Source organism: Moschus berezovskii, chromosome 4, assembly GCF_049115385.1.
Source record: "Moschus berezovskii isolate FMDL1 chromosome 4, NW_MosBer_1.0, whole genome shotgun sequence".
Taxonomy (NCBI): domain Eukaryota; kingdom Metazoa; phylum Chordata; class Mammalia; order Artiodactyla; family Moschidae; genus Moschus; species Moschus berezovskii.
Window position 1 is genome coordinate 88,199,014 of NC_142463.1, and position 18,080 is coordinate 88,217,093.

General features: G+C 37.5%; 2 protein-coding genes across 5 annotated transcripts in view; one reads left to right on the top strand and one right to left on the bottom strand.

Moving 5' to 3' along the window:
• GPSM2 (G protein signaling modulator 2) overlaps positions 1-4,700 on the top strand; it is a 54,856-nt gene extending 50,156 nt beyond the window's left edge. Inside the window, exon 15 of the mRNA XM_055403691.2 lies at positions 3,186-4,700. Within this exon, the coding sequence (XP_055259666.1) occupies positions 3,186-3,413 (228 nt within the window). The 3' untranslated portion in view covers positions 3,414-4,700. The remainder of the gene's footprint in view (positions 1-3,185) is intronic.
• A 126-nt stretch (positions 4,701-4,826) lies between these two features.
• The window catches only part of CLCC1 (chloride channel CLIC like 1), a 37,453-nt gene continuing 24,199 nt past the window's right edge, over positions 4,827-18,080 (bottom strand). For 3 of the 4 annotated variants that reach the window (XM_055403699.2, XM_055403698.2, XM_088835537.1), the window contains 7 exons: positions 16,501-16,722; positions 16,127-16,267; positions 14,685-14,778; positions 12,532-12,629; positions 12,108-12,254; positions 8,947-9,288; positions 4,827-7,029 (listed from right to left, as the gene is read on the bottom strand). In XM_055403699.2, coding sequence (XP_055259674.2) covers positions 6,784-7,029; positions 8,947-9,288; positions 12,108-12,254; positions 12,532-12,629; positions 14,685-14,778; positions 16,127-16,267; positions 16,501-16,722 — 1,290 coding nt within the window. In that variant the 3' untranslated portion in view covers positions 4,827-6,783. The remainder of the gene's footprint in view (positions 7,030-8,946; positions 9,289-12,107; positions 12,255-12,531; positions 12,630-14,684; positions 14,779-16,126; positions 16,268-16,500; positions 16,723-18,080) is intronic. The other variant, XM_088835538.1, reaches the window with a different exon arrangement.

Here is an 18,080-nt window from a genome sequence, read left to right on the forward strand (position 1 = left end):
TTCTTCTTAGCCAGTTAGGTAAGGAAAAGAAACAGAAAGGAAAGCCAATTAGGCAAATTGGTAAAGAAGTAAAATTGTCTCTGTTTTAGAGATAACAGGGTCTTTTTCTTTTCCTTTGGCTGCACCACATGGCATGAGGGATTTTAGTTGCCCCAACTAGTGATTGAAGCCATGATCCTAAAAGCATGTAGCCCTAACCACGGGACCACCAGGAAATTCCCTGGAGATGACAGGATCTTATGTGTAGAAAATCAAAGATTTGACCAAGAAAAAAAAGTTAGAAAGTCACAAAGTTAAAAGATATAATATCAACATCCACAATCAGTGTGTTTCTATAAACTAATAATGAATAGTCCAAAAGGGAAATTTAAAAACACAGTTCCACTTACAGTAGGCTGTAAGCAGTATGAAAGAGAATAGTTAGGAATTAACCAAGAAGGTGAAAGACTCATACAGTGAAAACTACAAAATATTTCTGATAGAAATTAAAGATGACATAAGTCTCAAGTTCATGGACAGTTTTTATTAAGAAGTCAGTACCACCCAGAGTGTGATCTACAGATTAAGTGCAATCCCTATCAAAAGTTTAGTGACGCTTTTTTACACAAATAAAAAAATGCATCCTAAAATGCAGATGGAATCTCAAGGAAACCCAAATAGCCAAAACTGTCTTGAATAGGAAGAACAACATTGGAATACTCACACTTCCAGATTTCAGAATTTACTACAGAGCTCCATAATCAAAACAGTATCATACAAGCATAATGATACACAGACAGCCCAGAAGTAAAGACTCATATATGGTCAGACAGTTTTCAGCAAGGTTGCCAAGACCATTCATTGTGGAAGGAATCTTAACAACTGATGCTGGGAAAACTGGATATCTACATACATACATACCTAATACCATATACAAAAATTAACTCAAAGTGGATCAATGACCTAAATATAAGAGCTAAAAACTATAAAACTCTTAGAATAAAACATAAGGGGAAAGTTTCATGATTTTAGATTCAGCTGTGGTTTCTTGATTGTAACACTAAAGGCATAGGGAATAAAAAAGAAAAAGACAAATTGAACTTCATGAAAGTTTAAAACTTCTATGCAGCGGACACTATCAACAAAGCACAAAGGCAACCTACAGAAAATATTTGCAAATCATGTAACTGGTAAAGATTAATCCAGAATATAGAGAACTCCAAAAGCTCAACGACAACAAAAAAACCTGATTCAAAATGGGCAAAGAACACAAACAGATACTTCTCCAGAGAAGATATACAAATGGCCAATAAGCACAGGAAAAGATGCTTGACATCAGAGAAAGGAAGATCAAAACCACAGTGACATACCACCTTACATCCATTAGGACAGCTATCAAAACAAACCAAAAAATGCAGAAAATAGCAAATGTTATGGAGAAATTGGCACCCTTGTGCATGGCAGGTAGGATTATAAAATGGTGAAGCTGCTATGGAAAACTCTATGCCAGTTCCTTAAAAAATTAAAAACAATTATCATGTGATCCAGCAATCCCACTTCTGGGTATGACTGAAAACAAGGACATGAACAGGTATGAACTGAAAACAAGGACATGAACACCCATATTCACAGCAGCATTATTCACAACAGCCAAAGTTGGAAGCAACTCAAGTGTCTACCAACAGATGATCAGATAAACAAAATGTGGTGTACTTACACAGTGGAATATTTTCGGCCTTAAAAACATACTACAACATGGATGAACCTTGAAGCGATTATGCTGAGAAATACACAGTCACAAGAGGACAGACACTGTATCATTCCACTTGCATGGTTCAGTTAATAGAGACAAAGTAGAATGGTGGTTGCAGAGGCTGGAGGGTGGGGAGTTGTTAATAGGTTTAGAGTTTCAGTCTTGCAAGGCTAAAAAAGTTCTGGAGATGGATGGTGGTGATAATTACACAGTAAGAATGTACCTGATACTGAACTGTACACTTAAAAGTGGGCAAAATGGTAAATTTATGTTATGTTTATTTTATCTCAGTTTTTTAAAAAATGATTTACTAGAAGAGTACTGGAGAGCCTGATCTGGAAAAATAGGAGTCAGTGGTCAACATGGGATATTAAAGTGATTTCAGAGATGGTGCAATTTATAAGAATAACTATGTCTGGCCTCTGACCATGAGAGCTCATGGATAAGGCAGAGGGTAAGGATGAGAACACCAGAGGGGAGGAGTTCTAGGAACTGAAGTGCCTGTGTGCTGGATGAATTAGAGGACAATGAAAGGACCAAGAACTGTGACAGGAGAGATGAAGAGTGAACCAGGTATGTGTGTTCACCAGGGTGGTGCTGACTAGGCAGCCAGTCCACCACTGCATCCTCACGGGATCGTGCAGCTAAATGTTTAGGCACGTCAGTTACACAGCGCCTAGCAACACAGAGGGCACTCAGATGTCAGCTATCACATTCCTACTCTTCCTCTTAGGCTACAATACCAGATACTATCCTGCAGACTTTTAAAGTGCTTTTATTTTTTATTTGATCAAAAACATTTCTAACATACTTGTAAGAACCATAAGCTAGAACTTAAAGATTTAAATGCTTAAGACCAAGGGTAGGCAAACTTTTTCTGTAAAGGGCCATAGAGAAACTATTTTAGGCTTTTTGAGCCCTTTGGCCTTTGTTGCAACTGCTCAACTCTGCCATTGTAGCAGGCAAACAGCCATACACAGTTCAAAACAAATGAGCACAGTGTTGAAAGTACTGTTACAAAAACAATGGGCAGTAGAGTTACAGTTTGCTGAACCTTGGCCAAAGTCAGTGTTATAAGGAAGCCATGCAGTTTCTGTACCTCACATTACATTCCTACAGATTTGGTAAGTTTTATTTGGTGATGCCTATTATGGTAAGATTATAATCTTGAATGGTCATCGTGGACACAGGTGATCTTGTGTCTTAACTACTCTTACCAAAGCCATGAAGCTATGGCTATACTTCTGTGTACTATAACATAACCGGCATATTCTGATTATATAAGTCATTTCAAAGAAAAGATCTTACTTTTTTCAGATCTAAAGACTGAGTAAATTTCTAAGCAGTTCTAAGAGGCAGTAAACATTTAAAGCTGCATTTCTTATTGTAAATGGTAGACGTAACATACCTTGGTGCTTATTTGTCTTTTAATCTCTTACTTGTGAATTTATAGGGATCCAGATTAGATGATCAGAGATGCGCTCCCCCACCTGCTGCCACAAAGGGACCAACAGTACCAGATGAGGACTTCCTTAGCCTTATTTTACGGTCTCAAGCAAAAAGAATGGATGAACAGAGAGCTCTTTTACAGAGAGATCAAAACCGAGACAATGAATTTGGGCTCAAGGACCTTTTGCAGAATAATGCTTTGTTGGAACTTGAATATTCTGGGAAAAAATAAGCAAACCACTAGTATACTGTGGAATTTTTTTTTTTAATGACCTTATTTCCTTTCAGAACACTGCAGGGAAATTCAATCTACTACTTTTTTCCTCAAAAGGAGAAAGTATAGCACTGTACTACAGCTTAAAATGTTTCTAGCATGATGTAAATATTTAACCTTTAATAGTATAGTGTTAACACTCCTCTGGACACTCACTTGTTTCTGAGTGGAAGTGTCTTGAAAGGTGCTTCATCAACTTTTGTGATTACTGCTTGGGATTATGTTCTTTGGCAACTTGTTAGATTCCTTTACCTAGTATTTGTAAAGTAGGAAGTTAACATGAATCTAGACAAGGATTTAATCCTCTTGTTGAGGTAATTTTTTTACTCTTAATTGATAATGGCAATTTTTTATACCTAACCATGGATGTAGTGAGAAATTACGCTGTTTCATAAAAATAATATACTTGACCAATGTGTAAAAAATTATAAAGTCTATTAAAGAATCTAGATTTTTTTTTCCACTAAGAAAATCTCTATTTTCAATATATTTTTAGGCCAAAGCCATCATAAAAGAATTTAAGAATAAACTTCTTTTAGTGTGGTTTGGCCTCTTTGTGTAATTTTTAAAATAATTTATGTATATATATACACATATATAAGTACAGGTATGTATATATGTACATGTGTGTGTACGTGGGAGGTGTGTGTGTGTATGTAATGGTTTAAAATTGTATGTTCTGTTGCACAATACTATTGTTAAGTTTTTTAGGACCCAATGTCCAAAAAAACCCCAAAACCCTTTTGTGACTATGCCAAAAACCTAGGCCACAAAAATTAAGTATGAAAGATGTAGGTTAAGCCCTCAGTTGTCATTAAGCCTCTTCCTCCTCTTTCCAGAAACTGAAGGTGTTTACAAGGGGACATAATGTGACATGACATAAGTTTAGCAAAAGCAAGTCAACAAGGATGGGACTGAGCTGGCTCTGGACAAAGACTGAATTGCATAATACAAATGCCCACACCTGGAACAAGTTGGCAACTCATTCACTTCTGGTTGCTTCTGATTCTGCACAGCTGCGATGGGATCTAGGTCTCTGTTCATTCTAAAAATCTTTCAGGTGATTTTGATAGGCAATGAGAACCACTTCTCCAAATGGCCAATGTTTTAAAAAATGAGAAGATAATTATACAATCTGGACTCACATTAAGAGCTCAGGGGGAAAAAAAAAAGATTCTTCTTTGTTCTAAAATCACACAAATTTTGTGAAAAGTACTTAGCTAACACCCGGATTATGTTATGTTTTATATATTATATATAGGGTATAATGTCCTGGATTAGCACCTGTTTAAAACCAAAACCTGCACTTAAATTTTGTGGGGCTTTTTCTTACAAGCACGTTTATTGAGCAAAGACAGCATACCAAACACAGTAATGTAAAAATAAGTGTTTATTTTGGGCAGCTCTTAAACATTCAGTGTTAGCCACTCCACTTAAAAATTGCTTTAAAAAAGCTGTTTGCCTCAGTCTGATATTCCTAAAAGCTTGTTACGACAATCCTTGACTTTAATGATCAATGTTGGCTGAACAATAAACAAGCCTATTTCTTTTAGTTTTAAACTGACCTTGAATATTCAATTTGCTTTAATAAGTCTTCCCTGATCTCTGCTGTTATCTTTCAATAGGAGTACCTTGTTGCCTTGCTAGCTGTCAAAGCAGAGTTCATCCTTCTGTAATGAAAGAATACAAAGGTGAACTTTTACTTAAATTTTCTTTTAAAGATTCATTTTTGGATTGATAAGCAGCAGTCAGAAGTGCAAAATAACATTAACTCTACTCTCACAGTTACAGTCTATCAACTGAGGCATCCATTTCACCGCTCAGAGGATATGGGAGCACATTCACCAACTGAGCAAACAGACCTGGCCCCCAGGGGACACTTTCTATACGTCGATGTTCACAAGTCTGTCCCAAAATGCAGACATCCTCACATGCCTGTGTTATAAAGTTTCATATAAATCATTTTGCGTTTATTGGGAAAAATTACCTTTCTGATGAAATCAATACTAATGACGTTTTGCAGTATTAAGGTAGAAAATTATTAACACATAAATTTGTTATAGGCATCTAAGAGATGCTTCTGGGAGCCAAGAAGGGGTATTCTGCATTTCACATAAAAAAACAACAAAAAGCAAATGCTTTAAATCTTTTCTGAAATAAATGCCAGCATGAAAATTTTAAAACTACTCGTGCTATCATTTTTTAGTAAGCAGCTGACTGGAACTTGTAGTGTGAAGGTTAAAACAAAGAATACCCGAATGTGTATAATTGTGGCTTCCTAGCTAGACTTTGTGCAAAATTTATAAACTGCATTTTTTTTTCAAGTTTAAAATGAAGAATAGTTTGAAAATCAGAATAAGTAAAGTGTGGATTACATCACCTGTCTAGGGTTAAAAACCCACTCGTCTTTCATCAGGGTATTTATCCTTCTCTTTGTATAGATCTCTAAAATTCAGAACTTCATATGGCTTGGACAGTATGGTTTAATGTAAGATACAGTAATATCTAATAACCTCAAATCTGGGATTCTGAGTAGCAAGGAAAACAGGCCTTATAAAGGCTCTGCACTTATTTGCTGGTGAAATAAAGCCATTCTCAAAGTATGTAAAACTGAGATTACCAATTTAACAAGCTATGTAATCTAAATTCCCCTGACAATCTTCAGTTCTGTCTAAGGATAAAGTAAGAGGGGTGATAAAGAAGCAGGCCCCGTAATAGCTGCAAGAGTTGAGAAATGAAGGTTGATTGGTGGGCAGCCTACAGTGGGTGAGACTGACTGGTGACGCAGACTCCCTGGCTGCACGAAAATGCTGAAGTGCATGACGAGGGTAAACTTGACTACAGTGACTTTCCTTAAATGTTGTTCTTGAGTAACCACCATTTTTAGAAACATTCTGGGTCCGATGCACAACTAACAAATAATTCTATTAACTAAAGCAGGTATCATAGGACTTCCAAAAGTCAAAACACACTTTGGTGAGTTGGTTCCTATATATGCCTATAAACAACAACTTATTTTTCAATGTCCCCTACCTCACATGGTCTTTTCCATGATTCAAAATCATTAATACCTGCCATATGTTCATCTATGAGATCCTGTTCCAAAATTAACACTTCAAAAACTTTATGGGATGCATCTTAATATCAAAGAAATGAAATTAAACAGACACATGCACACTTGTTAATTCTGATTGTCAGTAAAAATACTGATGTTTAAAGTTGGCACCTATGTAGTAAATATCAAAATATTTGCAGAAGAAACAGTTGTGAAGAGATTACTTTACAGAACTCGAAGACGACCTCAGAACTATGCCCCATGTCTGTTCCTCTAGCCACACACTTCCACTGTAGTGCTTGCTGGGCTGGATGTGCTGCCTTCCTCTGGTCCGCCTGCGGCATCAGTCCTAAGCTGGGCCTTCTCCACTGCGGGCGAACCTTCTACACCTTCTGACACCTTCTGGCCAGAGACGGGCTTAGCAGGCTGGCTGCTTTCAGTACTGCTTTCTGTCAGAGTGCTTTCTCCCGGGATTTCACCCATCTCTTTGGGCTTCGATTCCAAATTAGGTGATTTAAGCTACAAAGTAGAGAATTACAGTGTTGTAATTGTTCAATTAACGTAACATGAAGGTTTGTAATAACATGTTCAACAAGTTCCCACAAATCTGTTATAGCAAACATTGAATTCTTTCAAGTCCTCGTCCCAGTGCTGGACTGTAATTATATAAATGTTAAGCTTTACAGGACTGTCTATGGACACAGAAGACAGACTTGTGGACACAATGGGGGAGGGAGAGGGTGAGGCGCGTGGCGAGAGGAGGCCGAAGCATACGCTATCACAGGTAAAACAGACAGTGGGAGCTGCTGCCCAACACGGGAGCTCAGCCTGGGCTCTGTGATCACCTACAGGGACAGGAAGGTGTGGGGGGAGGCTCAAGAGGGAGGGGCTATGTATATATACTTACGGTGATTTACCTTGTTTTACAGCAGAAACCAACAACTTTGAAAAGTAATTATCCTCCAACTAAAAATAAACATTAGAAAAAGAACTGTCTATGGAGGAGTGGGACACTCAGGATATGCTCGGTGGTCTAGTGACCCAGCTTAGGAAGGGTCAGGAAGACTGGTGACCAGTACTGTTAACTCCTCTTGCCTGGGGAGAATAATTCACTAACGAATGTTCACTGAGCATACCTTAAGTTATAGGTCCTACGGATACAAATGACAGCAAGCAGACAAACTCCCGCCCCCTTCCCTGAATTTACTGGGCAATAAAAGTATCAACCTGGGGGTGGGAAGGCTGAATTGCTGTTTAAATTAGCATGGTCCGAAAAGATGATATGAGTAAAGGCTTGAGGAAATGAACCTTATGAATATATGGGAACAGCATTCTAGACAATGAATAGCAAGTACAAAGGCTGAGCTCAAGGAGTAGACAGGAGGAGGCCCTTGTGACTGAAGCAGAATGAGCGTGGAGGGAGCATGGGAGGGGAGAGCAGTGGGAGCCCTAGGCCGTTTTGATATCTTTGGCTTTCCCTTCAAGTGAGCTGGGAATTGGAGGATTTCTGAGATTAAGTAACAGATAACCAGTGGCTCAGATGGTAAAGAATTTGCCTGCAATGCAGGAGACTTGGGTTCGATCTCTGGGTCTCTCTGGGTCGGGAAGATACCCTGGAGAAGGGAATGACAATCCACACCAGTATTCTTGCCTGGAGAATTCCATGGACAGAGGAGCCTGGTGGGCTACAGCCCATGGAGTCACAAAGAGTCGGACATGACTGAGCGACTAACACTTTCACGTGCACTTTATTAAAGCTGAAAGAACATCTTAATTTTCTAGACTGATGCAGATATGTTTTATCCTTCTCAGGAACTCCATGGGAAGGATTCTACAAGTTCCTAGATTCTACTGTGTTCGTTACGGTTTCCCAAAGGTTTATATCTGCAACATAAACTTTGCAAATGACAATACAAATTCTTCTCTCAAAAAGAAATGGAAATGTCCCTTTAAATGGCCAATAATGGTGGAAAAGAGGCCTGACCATATCCCAGATAAAAAAGTTAGTCTAGCCAGCCGAAAGATTTGGAAAAGCAAGGTTTTTGATCCTTCCCCAGCTCACTGTCCCATCGAGCTAAGGTTTTAGGGCTCTCCTGTGGGCCAGCTCCCTAAAGCTCCAGCCTCAGGGGGTAGTTCTCTCTGATCTCTTCAAAGGTAGAAACTTCAGTAATGGTCACTTGTTGGTTTCCTATAAAACATCACACGAATTGCTATCTGTTCTAACAAATTACTGCTAACTAGTATTTAACATAAAAATTAAATCTCATTTCTTCTGAGGCTGGACTAACTTGACCAGAATGAGGGAAACTGAATAATTACATCACTGGTGATATAATTAACCGTGAAAGGTAAGAGTAGAACACTTAACCGAAAGCGTAATAGGAAGCACTTCAGCCTAGCATTAAGAGACAGCAAAATAAACAGTTGCTGACTTACACCAGGTACCACCTTGGGATGCTCTCTCACCTCTGCTTCTTGTAAATCAAATGGCCGAAGCACTTCAGGGCTCTTGTTGCCAGTCTGAAATCTCAAGCCAACATCTCTCTCTCTCAAAACATCTCTTCTACCCTCATATGTTTTGTCATTAGGGCCTTGCTCAATGGGGCTAACTTGGCCCCTATAATAGAAATCTGCATCACCTGCTCCACCATGGGGTCTATAATCAATTGTCGGCTGCCGTCTTCTTTCACCTGCCTGAAGTGCCTGGGGTGGTTCTCTTTCAGGACCACCCACATGTTTCAGCATATTAACTGATTTGCCAGCACCATAGCAGAAACTCTAGAAAGAAAAGAAACACATATTCCTGAGTACTTAATGACTGACTGACAATGACATTTTGAGGTGATTTCCTTGATACCGACAAAATTATGTAATTTAACTTGTGTTATTGATAGACATAAACATGTTAGTTCCACTGGGTTTTCATTAAATATCTCTTCTCTAGATTAATACAAAACCAGAATAGCCCATAACAAAACTTGAGAAATCTTTAAATATTAAGTAGACATTTCAATCAGCTGGACACATTTTTATTGAATTATAATGGCAGTTAGGCTGCTGCTGCTGCTGCTAAGTCAATTCAGTCGTGTCCGACTCTGTGTGACCCCACAGACAGAAGCCCACCAGGCTCCCCCGTCCCTGGGATTCTCCAGGCAAGAACACTGGAGTGGGTTGCCATTTCCTTCTCCACTGTGTGAAAGTGGAAAGTGAAAAGTGAAAGTGAAGTCGCTCAGTCGTGTCCGACCCTTAGCGACCCCACAGACTGCAGCCTACCAGGCTCCTCAATCCATGGTATTTTCTAGGCAAGAGTACTGGAGTGGCTTGCCATTGCCTTCTCCGGCAGTTAGGCTAAAGCCTAGAAATTTAAAAGGTATTAATCATCTGATCATCGCTCATATGCTGTCTATATTCACATCCATCATATAAGGTAGATGGTGAAAATTAAAGTTGCATACCTCCCATGGACGGAGAAGCCTGGTAGGCTACAGTCCACGGGGTCGCAAAGAGTTGGACACGACTGAGCGACGGAATGGATGGACGGACAGACCATTATACAAATATTCTCCAGTAGGTTTATTTATTTTACAAACTTGCTTTAGCCACAGCTAAAATTCAAAAAGTTTTGAGTCATACTCCAAGGAAAAACTAGGCAGCAGTTCTCAAAGTGTGCCCAGGGACCCACTGGGGGTCCCGGAGACTTTCACAAATCTGTAAGGTCTAAACTTCTCATAATACAAAGACATAGGTTTTCTTCACTCTCTCCTTGTGAAACGTACAGTGGAGTCTTGAGGGGCTAGAATGACTCCCTCACTCTGATGGCCCATGCACTGTGGGCTTGTGGATACCTGTATTTTTAAAATTTCTGATAAATATCAATAAATAAACCTCCCACAAACAAGTGCTTTTGTGGTGTTCAGTTTTTATGACTACAGAAGGGTCCTGAGAAGAAAACTTTGAAAACCACTGTACTAGAGATATGACTCTTTAAAGATGGAGCAGCAAAAGGCAGCAGATGAAGCAACAAGCAATAACAGGGTTTTGCTATTAATTTCAGTCTCAGAGACTGAACTACTACTAAACAATTAATGTCACCTAACAAAAACAGTGGAGAAGGAAACGGTAACCCACTCCAGTATTCTTGCCTGGAGAATCCCATGGACAGAGAAGCCTGGTAGGCTACAGTCCACGGGGTCGCAAAGAGTCGGACACGACTGAGCGACGGAACGGAACAAAAACAGATCCCTGAACCAATGAATCCTAGTCACAAGCCAAATAGCAATACCAAAAGAGTAATAATTTTTAAGTAAATAGAACACAGCAAATTTTACATCCTGAAGGGAAGAGAATTCTTTAATAATTTCCCATGGCACATTTGAGTTCTTTGCATTTTGTTTTATGGGACAACTACTTTATTAGGGTAAGGGCTGAAAATCAACCCAAAAAAGAGCTGAAGAAACCATGGATGAATGACAAGTAACACTGTAAGATTCCTTAATAAATATCTGTTCCTGAAGAAACCATGGACGAATGACAAGTAACACTGTAAGATTCCTTAATAAATATCTGTTCCTGAAGAAACCATGGACGAATGACAAGTAACACTGTAAGATTCCTTAATAAATATCTGTTCCTGAAGAAACCATGGACGAATGACAAGTAACACTGTAAGATTCCTTAAAAAATATCTGTTCCTGAAGAAACCATGGACGAATGACAAGTAACACTGTAAGATTCCTTAATAAATATCTGTTCCTGAAGAAACCATGGACGAATGACAAGTAACACTGTAAGATTCCTTAATAAATATCTGTTCCTGAAGAAACCATGGACGAATGACAAGTAACACTGTAAGATTCCTTAAAAAATATCTGTTCCTGAAGAAACCATGGACGAATGACAAGTAACACTGTAAGATTCCTTAATAAATATCTGTTCCTGAAGAAACCATGGACGAATGACAAGTAACACTGTAAGATTCCTTAATAAATATCTGTTCCTGAAGAAACCATGGACGAATGACAAGTAACACTGTAAGATTCCTTAATAAATATCTGTTCCTGAAGAAACCATGGACGAATGACAAGTAACACTGTAAGATTCCTTAATAAATATCTGTTCCTGAAGAAACCATGGACGAATGACAAGTAACACTGTAAGATTCCTTAATAAATATCTGTTCCTGGATCCCCTAAATTGTTTCTCAGTACATGCACCTCTTTCTACACTCCTCTCTGATTCTGTTAAGCCCAATGTTCTCTGGTTCTCAATGTGGCAAAGAAGCTCACACTGAAATAACACCCCTTTTCTCAAAGAGGACATAAGCAACTGATACCACGCGTATTAATTCACAAAGTTTAAAAAACAAATGTTAAAAGAGGGTATTATTCTAAATCACCACTTTGACATCTACAAACTTGAGAACCGTTTTCTTACTAAGAGGAACAGACAAATATAAACAAACGTTTATCACTTAAAAATCATCTTTTCATGCCATTAAGCATGATTTAGCCCGATTTACAACATAAAAGAAACCTAATAATCCTAGAATTTCCTTTTTCTGTAAACCCTATTAATTGTTAACAGTGCTATGTACTAACCAGGACAGCTAATGCCATAATTATCAGCACTGGAATGTGCAGTAACACTGGGATCTCCTTCATGAGTGCTTTAATAAATTCACCAGTTCCTTTTCCAATGTGCTTCAAGGGCTCCGTGACAAAGTTGGTGAATGTAACTGCCAGTGCCTACAACGAAAGGTTAAAGCAACTTAATTTTTTCCCTCAAAGGAATTGAGGTGCATAGAATAAGTCAAAATCAACTGTGCTGAGGCTGAAATTACAAAATCCCACAATTTAAATGTTATCACATACTTTTAATGTGGAAATGACTATGTAATGGAAGTATTTTTCCTAGAACAAAGGTTTATTATTAGAAAAGCGACTTTAAAAAAAAACAATTTTTAATAAACACAGAGATTTTTACTCATTTTGTGTAAGTAATTTTCACAAAATATATTCTAACCTTTGTTGGGGGGACCAACCAAATAGGGTTGACAAGTAAGATCTCATAGTATTTCTGGCATGGGTCATCCTTATAGGTCCATGAACTTCTAAGCCATTCTGTTAGAAAACAGACAAGAAATAGTCTTTTTTTTTCAGCTGCATTTCATTCCCAAGTAATATTTTAGTTTTAACTCTCCTTCCCCCCATAACCCCCAATCAATTTTAAACTATGTTTACAAACAGACTCCAACTAATAGTGATTTTCTAAAATGTCATCTCATGTACAAAACGTTTATTTTAAAAATCCATTCAAATTATACAAGTCTTATACAGAGAAAATATTTTATGAAGATTTCTAAAAGGTAAATAATTAAAAACAGTCCTTTACACATACCAAGGAATCCAAGAAAAAACTGGAAAATCTGAGTAAGATAGGTGGCTTATATCAAAGTTGATATCCTGCCTGCGATACTGCACTAGTATAATTATGCAAGATGTTATGAGTGGGGAAAAATGGGTGAAGAGTCTGCAGGATCTCTCTGTATTCCTACAACTACCTGTGAATCTTCAACTATCTCAATAAAATTAAATGTAAAAAGTCAATTCTTTACTTATAAAACAAAGTAGAACATTAGTTCTCTTCTTCTAAATCAGACTCATGTATAATACTTTAACTGCAGAAAATTCTGAAAGAGATTGCTGGGAGAAATATCAATAACCTCAGATATGCAGATGACACCACCCTTATGGCAGAAAGTGAAGAAGAACTAAAGAGCCTCTTGGAAAGAGGAGAGTGAAAAAGTTGGCTTAAAGCTCAACATTCAGAAAACTAAGATCATGGCATCCAGTCCCATCACTTCATGGCGAATAAACGAGGAAACAGTGGAAACAGTGGCTGACTATTTTTCTGGGCTCCAAAATCACTGCAGATGGTGACTGCAGCCAGGAAATTAAAAGACGCTTACTCCTTGGAAGAAAAGTTATGACCAACCTAGACAGCATATTAAAAAGCAGAGACATTACTTTGCCAACAAAGGTCCGTCTAGTCAAGGCTATGGTTTTTCCAGTGGTCATGTGAGAGTTGGACTATAAAGATAGCTGAGCACTGAAGAGTTGATGCTTTTGAACTGTGGTGTTGAAGAAGACTCTTGAGAGTCCCTTGGACTGCAAGGAGATCCAACCAGTCCATCCTAAAGGAGATCAATCTTGGGTGTTCATTGGAAGGACTATATTGAAGCTGAAACTCCAATACTTTGGCCACCTCATGCAAAGAGCTGACTCATTTGAAAAGACCCTGATGATGGGAAAGATTGAAAGCAGAAGGCAAAGGGGATGACAGAGGATAAGATGTTTGGATGGCATCACCGACTCAATGGACACAAGTTTAGGTAAACTCCGGGAGCTGGTGATGGACAGGGAGGCCTGGCCTGCTGCAGTCCATGGGGTTGCAGAGTCGGACACGACTGAGTGACTGAACTGAACTGAATAATACTTCATGTACTAGTATGAGCTACAAGAGGCATTCAGTTATTCCCTGAGGCCAGGAAATAAGGCTGGGCTGGTTTAGCACCGAAATCTTTTTAAGATTTTTGGACACCTTGATTTGCTGCTGAAATTCTATTCTGAGTCAGTCACTGTATGGACTTTTAACAAACAGCATTTGATCATTAAACCACTCCCATTAGGTACATATAACTAAAGGCAGTCAACATTAGTGAGAATGTTTAAAAAATCTGAAGGAAAAGAAAAGTAAAATAATTTCCCCTTTAATAAAAAAAAACATACAGTGAAGCTACAACGTAAGATTTCACAATCAATACAGAGATGAACTCAAAGATGGAAAATACACTGGTTCACTCTAATAAACTTCTGCTGAGGACCCAGAACATGCTAGACACTGTGCTAAGAACTAGATGAACACAAGTGAGTCCAATTCAGGCAGACAGATAATATCAGAGCTGGCACATACATATTTTCTATCCCTTTCCTGTGACATTACATAAACACAGAAGTCACTGAAGCCTATGACTCTTCCTGCCTGTTCTGATACTAACGATTCAGTTGTGGAAAGCCTCCTTCTGGCATTTTAATATTTGTTTGTAATTATTAAAATATGTTTCCTCATTCTCAGAAATTCTACTCAAAATAAAGCCAAGAGAACCAATATCTTACCCCAGAGACTTCCACTCCAGTTCATCTTCTCAGCACACACATTGTTAAATGGCTCCATCTTGGCAACTTCAGCCTGATGCTGGGCAAAAGCGAGCTGACCAACACCAAAGGGAACCGTGAAAGGCTACTAACAATGAAGATTATGCCTACTCACCCTAAAAACCACATTTCAAAGCGTGTCTTCACCATTCATCCAAACCAAATTATTGAAAAATTTTTCACAGGAAAAAATACATATTATTTTAAAGGAGTGGCTCTTTTCAACTCATGGCAAAACACATTCAATAGGTAAAGAACTAACTACAATTGCCTTCTTTTAAATTAATTATGAGGAGGAATTCTAGAAAACCTTTTTACTGAGAAGATTGTTTTAAAAATTAGTTCAAATATAGCTCATGTCATGCCCCAAAACATAGCTATACATATTAAGTGCCTACTCACTTTCTTAAACAATTCATGACAAAATGGTGTTTTGCTTTGAATGATTTTCAGCACAAATGGCCAAAACATCTTTTATAAATCAAAGCCCTGGGGGAAATCACAGATAATTTTCAACCAGACTTTCTTCCTTCCTCTAATTTGTAAATAATTAGTTCTAGAAGCTACAGAACTTAGAAAGAAAGGTTAAAGAAATATCACAAAGATTTAATCAGATGGATTCACTAAAAATATTTGGCCACTTGACTCATCTTGCTAAAAAGGTCCAAAATTTTTCTTCAATGATTATGCTAGTTTGACAGGAACAAGATGTCAATTTGTCAAGAAAAATAATGCTTCTTTCAAATTTCAATATATAACGTGGTCTTGATTTTTAAAGAATAAAAATTTGGGAAAAGTTTATAAATACCTCACAACATCAACAGTTGTTATCTTTAGGTGGTAAAATTATAGACTTTTTTTTTTTGGCCACTCCACACAACTTGCAGGATTCTTAGTTCCCCAAACTTGGATATCTGGCAGTGAAAACACCGAGTCCTAATCACTGGACTGCCAGGAAATTCCCTAGACAATTTTTTAAAAATTAAATTTCTCTATTTTTCTGTCTTTTCTATATTCTCTGCTATAAATATACCATTCTTATAGTCATAAAATAATCTAACTTTAGAAAACAGTATTTTGGCATCATTTCTAGCAAAGAATAAAAAAGACATACCCCAAGTTACCAACATGAGAATTTTTCACGTCTCTACATAACTCTATTCTAATTTAGCTGTCCAGATGCCACACATCATCAGGATGAAAATCAGGACTGCACATTTCCCTCCACTAACTTGGTCAAGGACCCAAAAAACCAGGGATATCTGAGCAGCTGCCAATTTCCTCACCAGCACTCCAATCACTGCCTCACACCCTCACCAGAGGCATCCACTAGCTCTAAAAAGCTTAGTCTTCTATTATGAAATAACACTTTAGAGTTGTAGAAACTTCTACTTATATATTACCTTATATAAATACATCCAATTCCATCCCAAACTGATGAGAAAACTGATGAATAAAACGCGTCTCAGCTGGGTGTACCAACGAACACAGGTCCAGAGCTCAGTAGCCACTAACGCCACGACGCAGAGCAGACACAGCAGCACCTTGGAACAGAAACTCAGAGTCAAGCCAAGCCACCCTCCCCAGCAAAGAGAGCTGGCTGACAGCAAAGAAAAAGAACGGGACTCGAATACACAAAAGCATTTGTACCACTGTGCTGCATGTTCATCAACCCAGTATCAGTGACTTAGTGTGAGTTCTCAATATAATTATGGTGAACTTTTTAAAGTATTTTAAAAAGTAAACTGTTAATCAGGTCCCCCTCATCCCATCTTACCATCAACACATTATACGGATCCACTCCAAAAAAATCTTCAAATCGCCACTTCCATGTTTCAAAATCATGAAACTTAAAATTAATTAAAATATCACTTAGTGCATCATCCAAGGCACCTGGCTTCCAATCCTCTCCACTGAGAAACTTTTGTATTTCTAACAAGGTTTGTCTTTTAAGGATAATCTCGGCATCGTAATGCATGTCATCTTTGTTTTCATCAGGCTGAATTAAATTTGCAAAAAAAAAACAAAACAGAAAAGGAGAATTTTATCATTACTCAATGAAACATTAAGATAAAACCAACTTGGAACTAAATATATAATTAGTTCACAATATTTTCCAGGTATAAAATAAGAATAACAATATCTACCTGTCTGTCTCACAGGCCAACATGAAAACCAAAGATAAGAAACATGAAAATCATTTCAAAAGTACAAAATTTTCAAATTTAAAACATGTTTTTAAAATTATAAAACATTTCAAAATTATAAAACTCTATGCAAGTAATATACAGTACATTTTACTATAGTTGATTCCTGCTATCTGTAGTACTTACATTCTATAAAGTCACCTTGAACCGGTTAGTAAATACTGAACCATAGTTCCTAAAGGAAATATGGGCTTAGTTTCCTGCAACTATATTCTCATCAACCAATCAATTCATAACCTTTTTATGTTACTGTTTAAAGACACCTAATACATACTGTGGATCCATTAACACTGAGCTCATAGCCAATAGCACTATGACTCATGATTGAACTTATCTAACAAGGGTATAGGAACACTAGACAGCAAAACACTTGGGAGATTTTTAAACAGCAAAAGTTTAAAAATCAGAAAATAGCCTGAAAAGATAAAGAGATCACAAAATAACATGGGAGCTGAAAATAGCCTCGTTTCACCTCAACTAAAAGTGGGCTCATAAGGCAACTCAAATATTTTGCCACTCTGAGCATGTCCAAGAGTGACACAAAAGCAGGAGTACTGATTCTGAGGTTACAAATAAAGTTTAGTATTCAAAATATTAAAAAATATGAATCCACAAATAATGAGGATAAACTATCATTATTTTATGATTCAGTTTATGAATTTCTATTTGTTGACACAGCTTTCAAACAGCCTAAAATTTAGAGTGTACAACTAAGAAAAACAAAAAGGATCTCAAAAAGCAGAGAAATCTGGGTTTCCACGAACATACATGACATTCACAGCTATCTTTATTAGTGTGAGTACAGGTTAGCAAAATCTCTATAAACATTAACCAGTGAACATAAGAGAAAATTATCTTTTCTAACAGTAAATACTGATTTTTATATTACAAAGTAGGTATAAAATGAGAAAAACCCAAGTGTCATATAATATCACAAACCAACAGTAAGTATAAAAAAGTAGTCACTGATTAAATATTTCTAAAAAACCAAAAACTATTCCAAGCTTCTCCATCTTGAGTATTTTCTAGCTCCACTTGTTTCCTCATCTATAAAATAGACTCTTTTCCACCTTGCACTTGTTCTAAGGCTCTAATTGAAGGTTATACATACGATTACATCTGCTTTTACACCTCCAAAATAAGGTGGGAT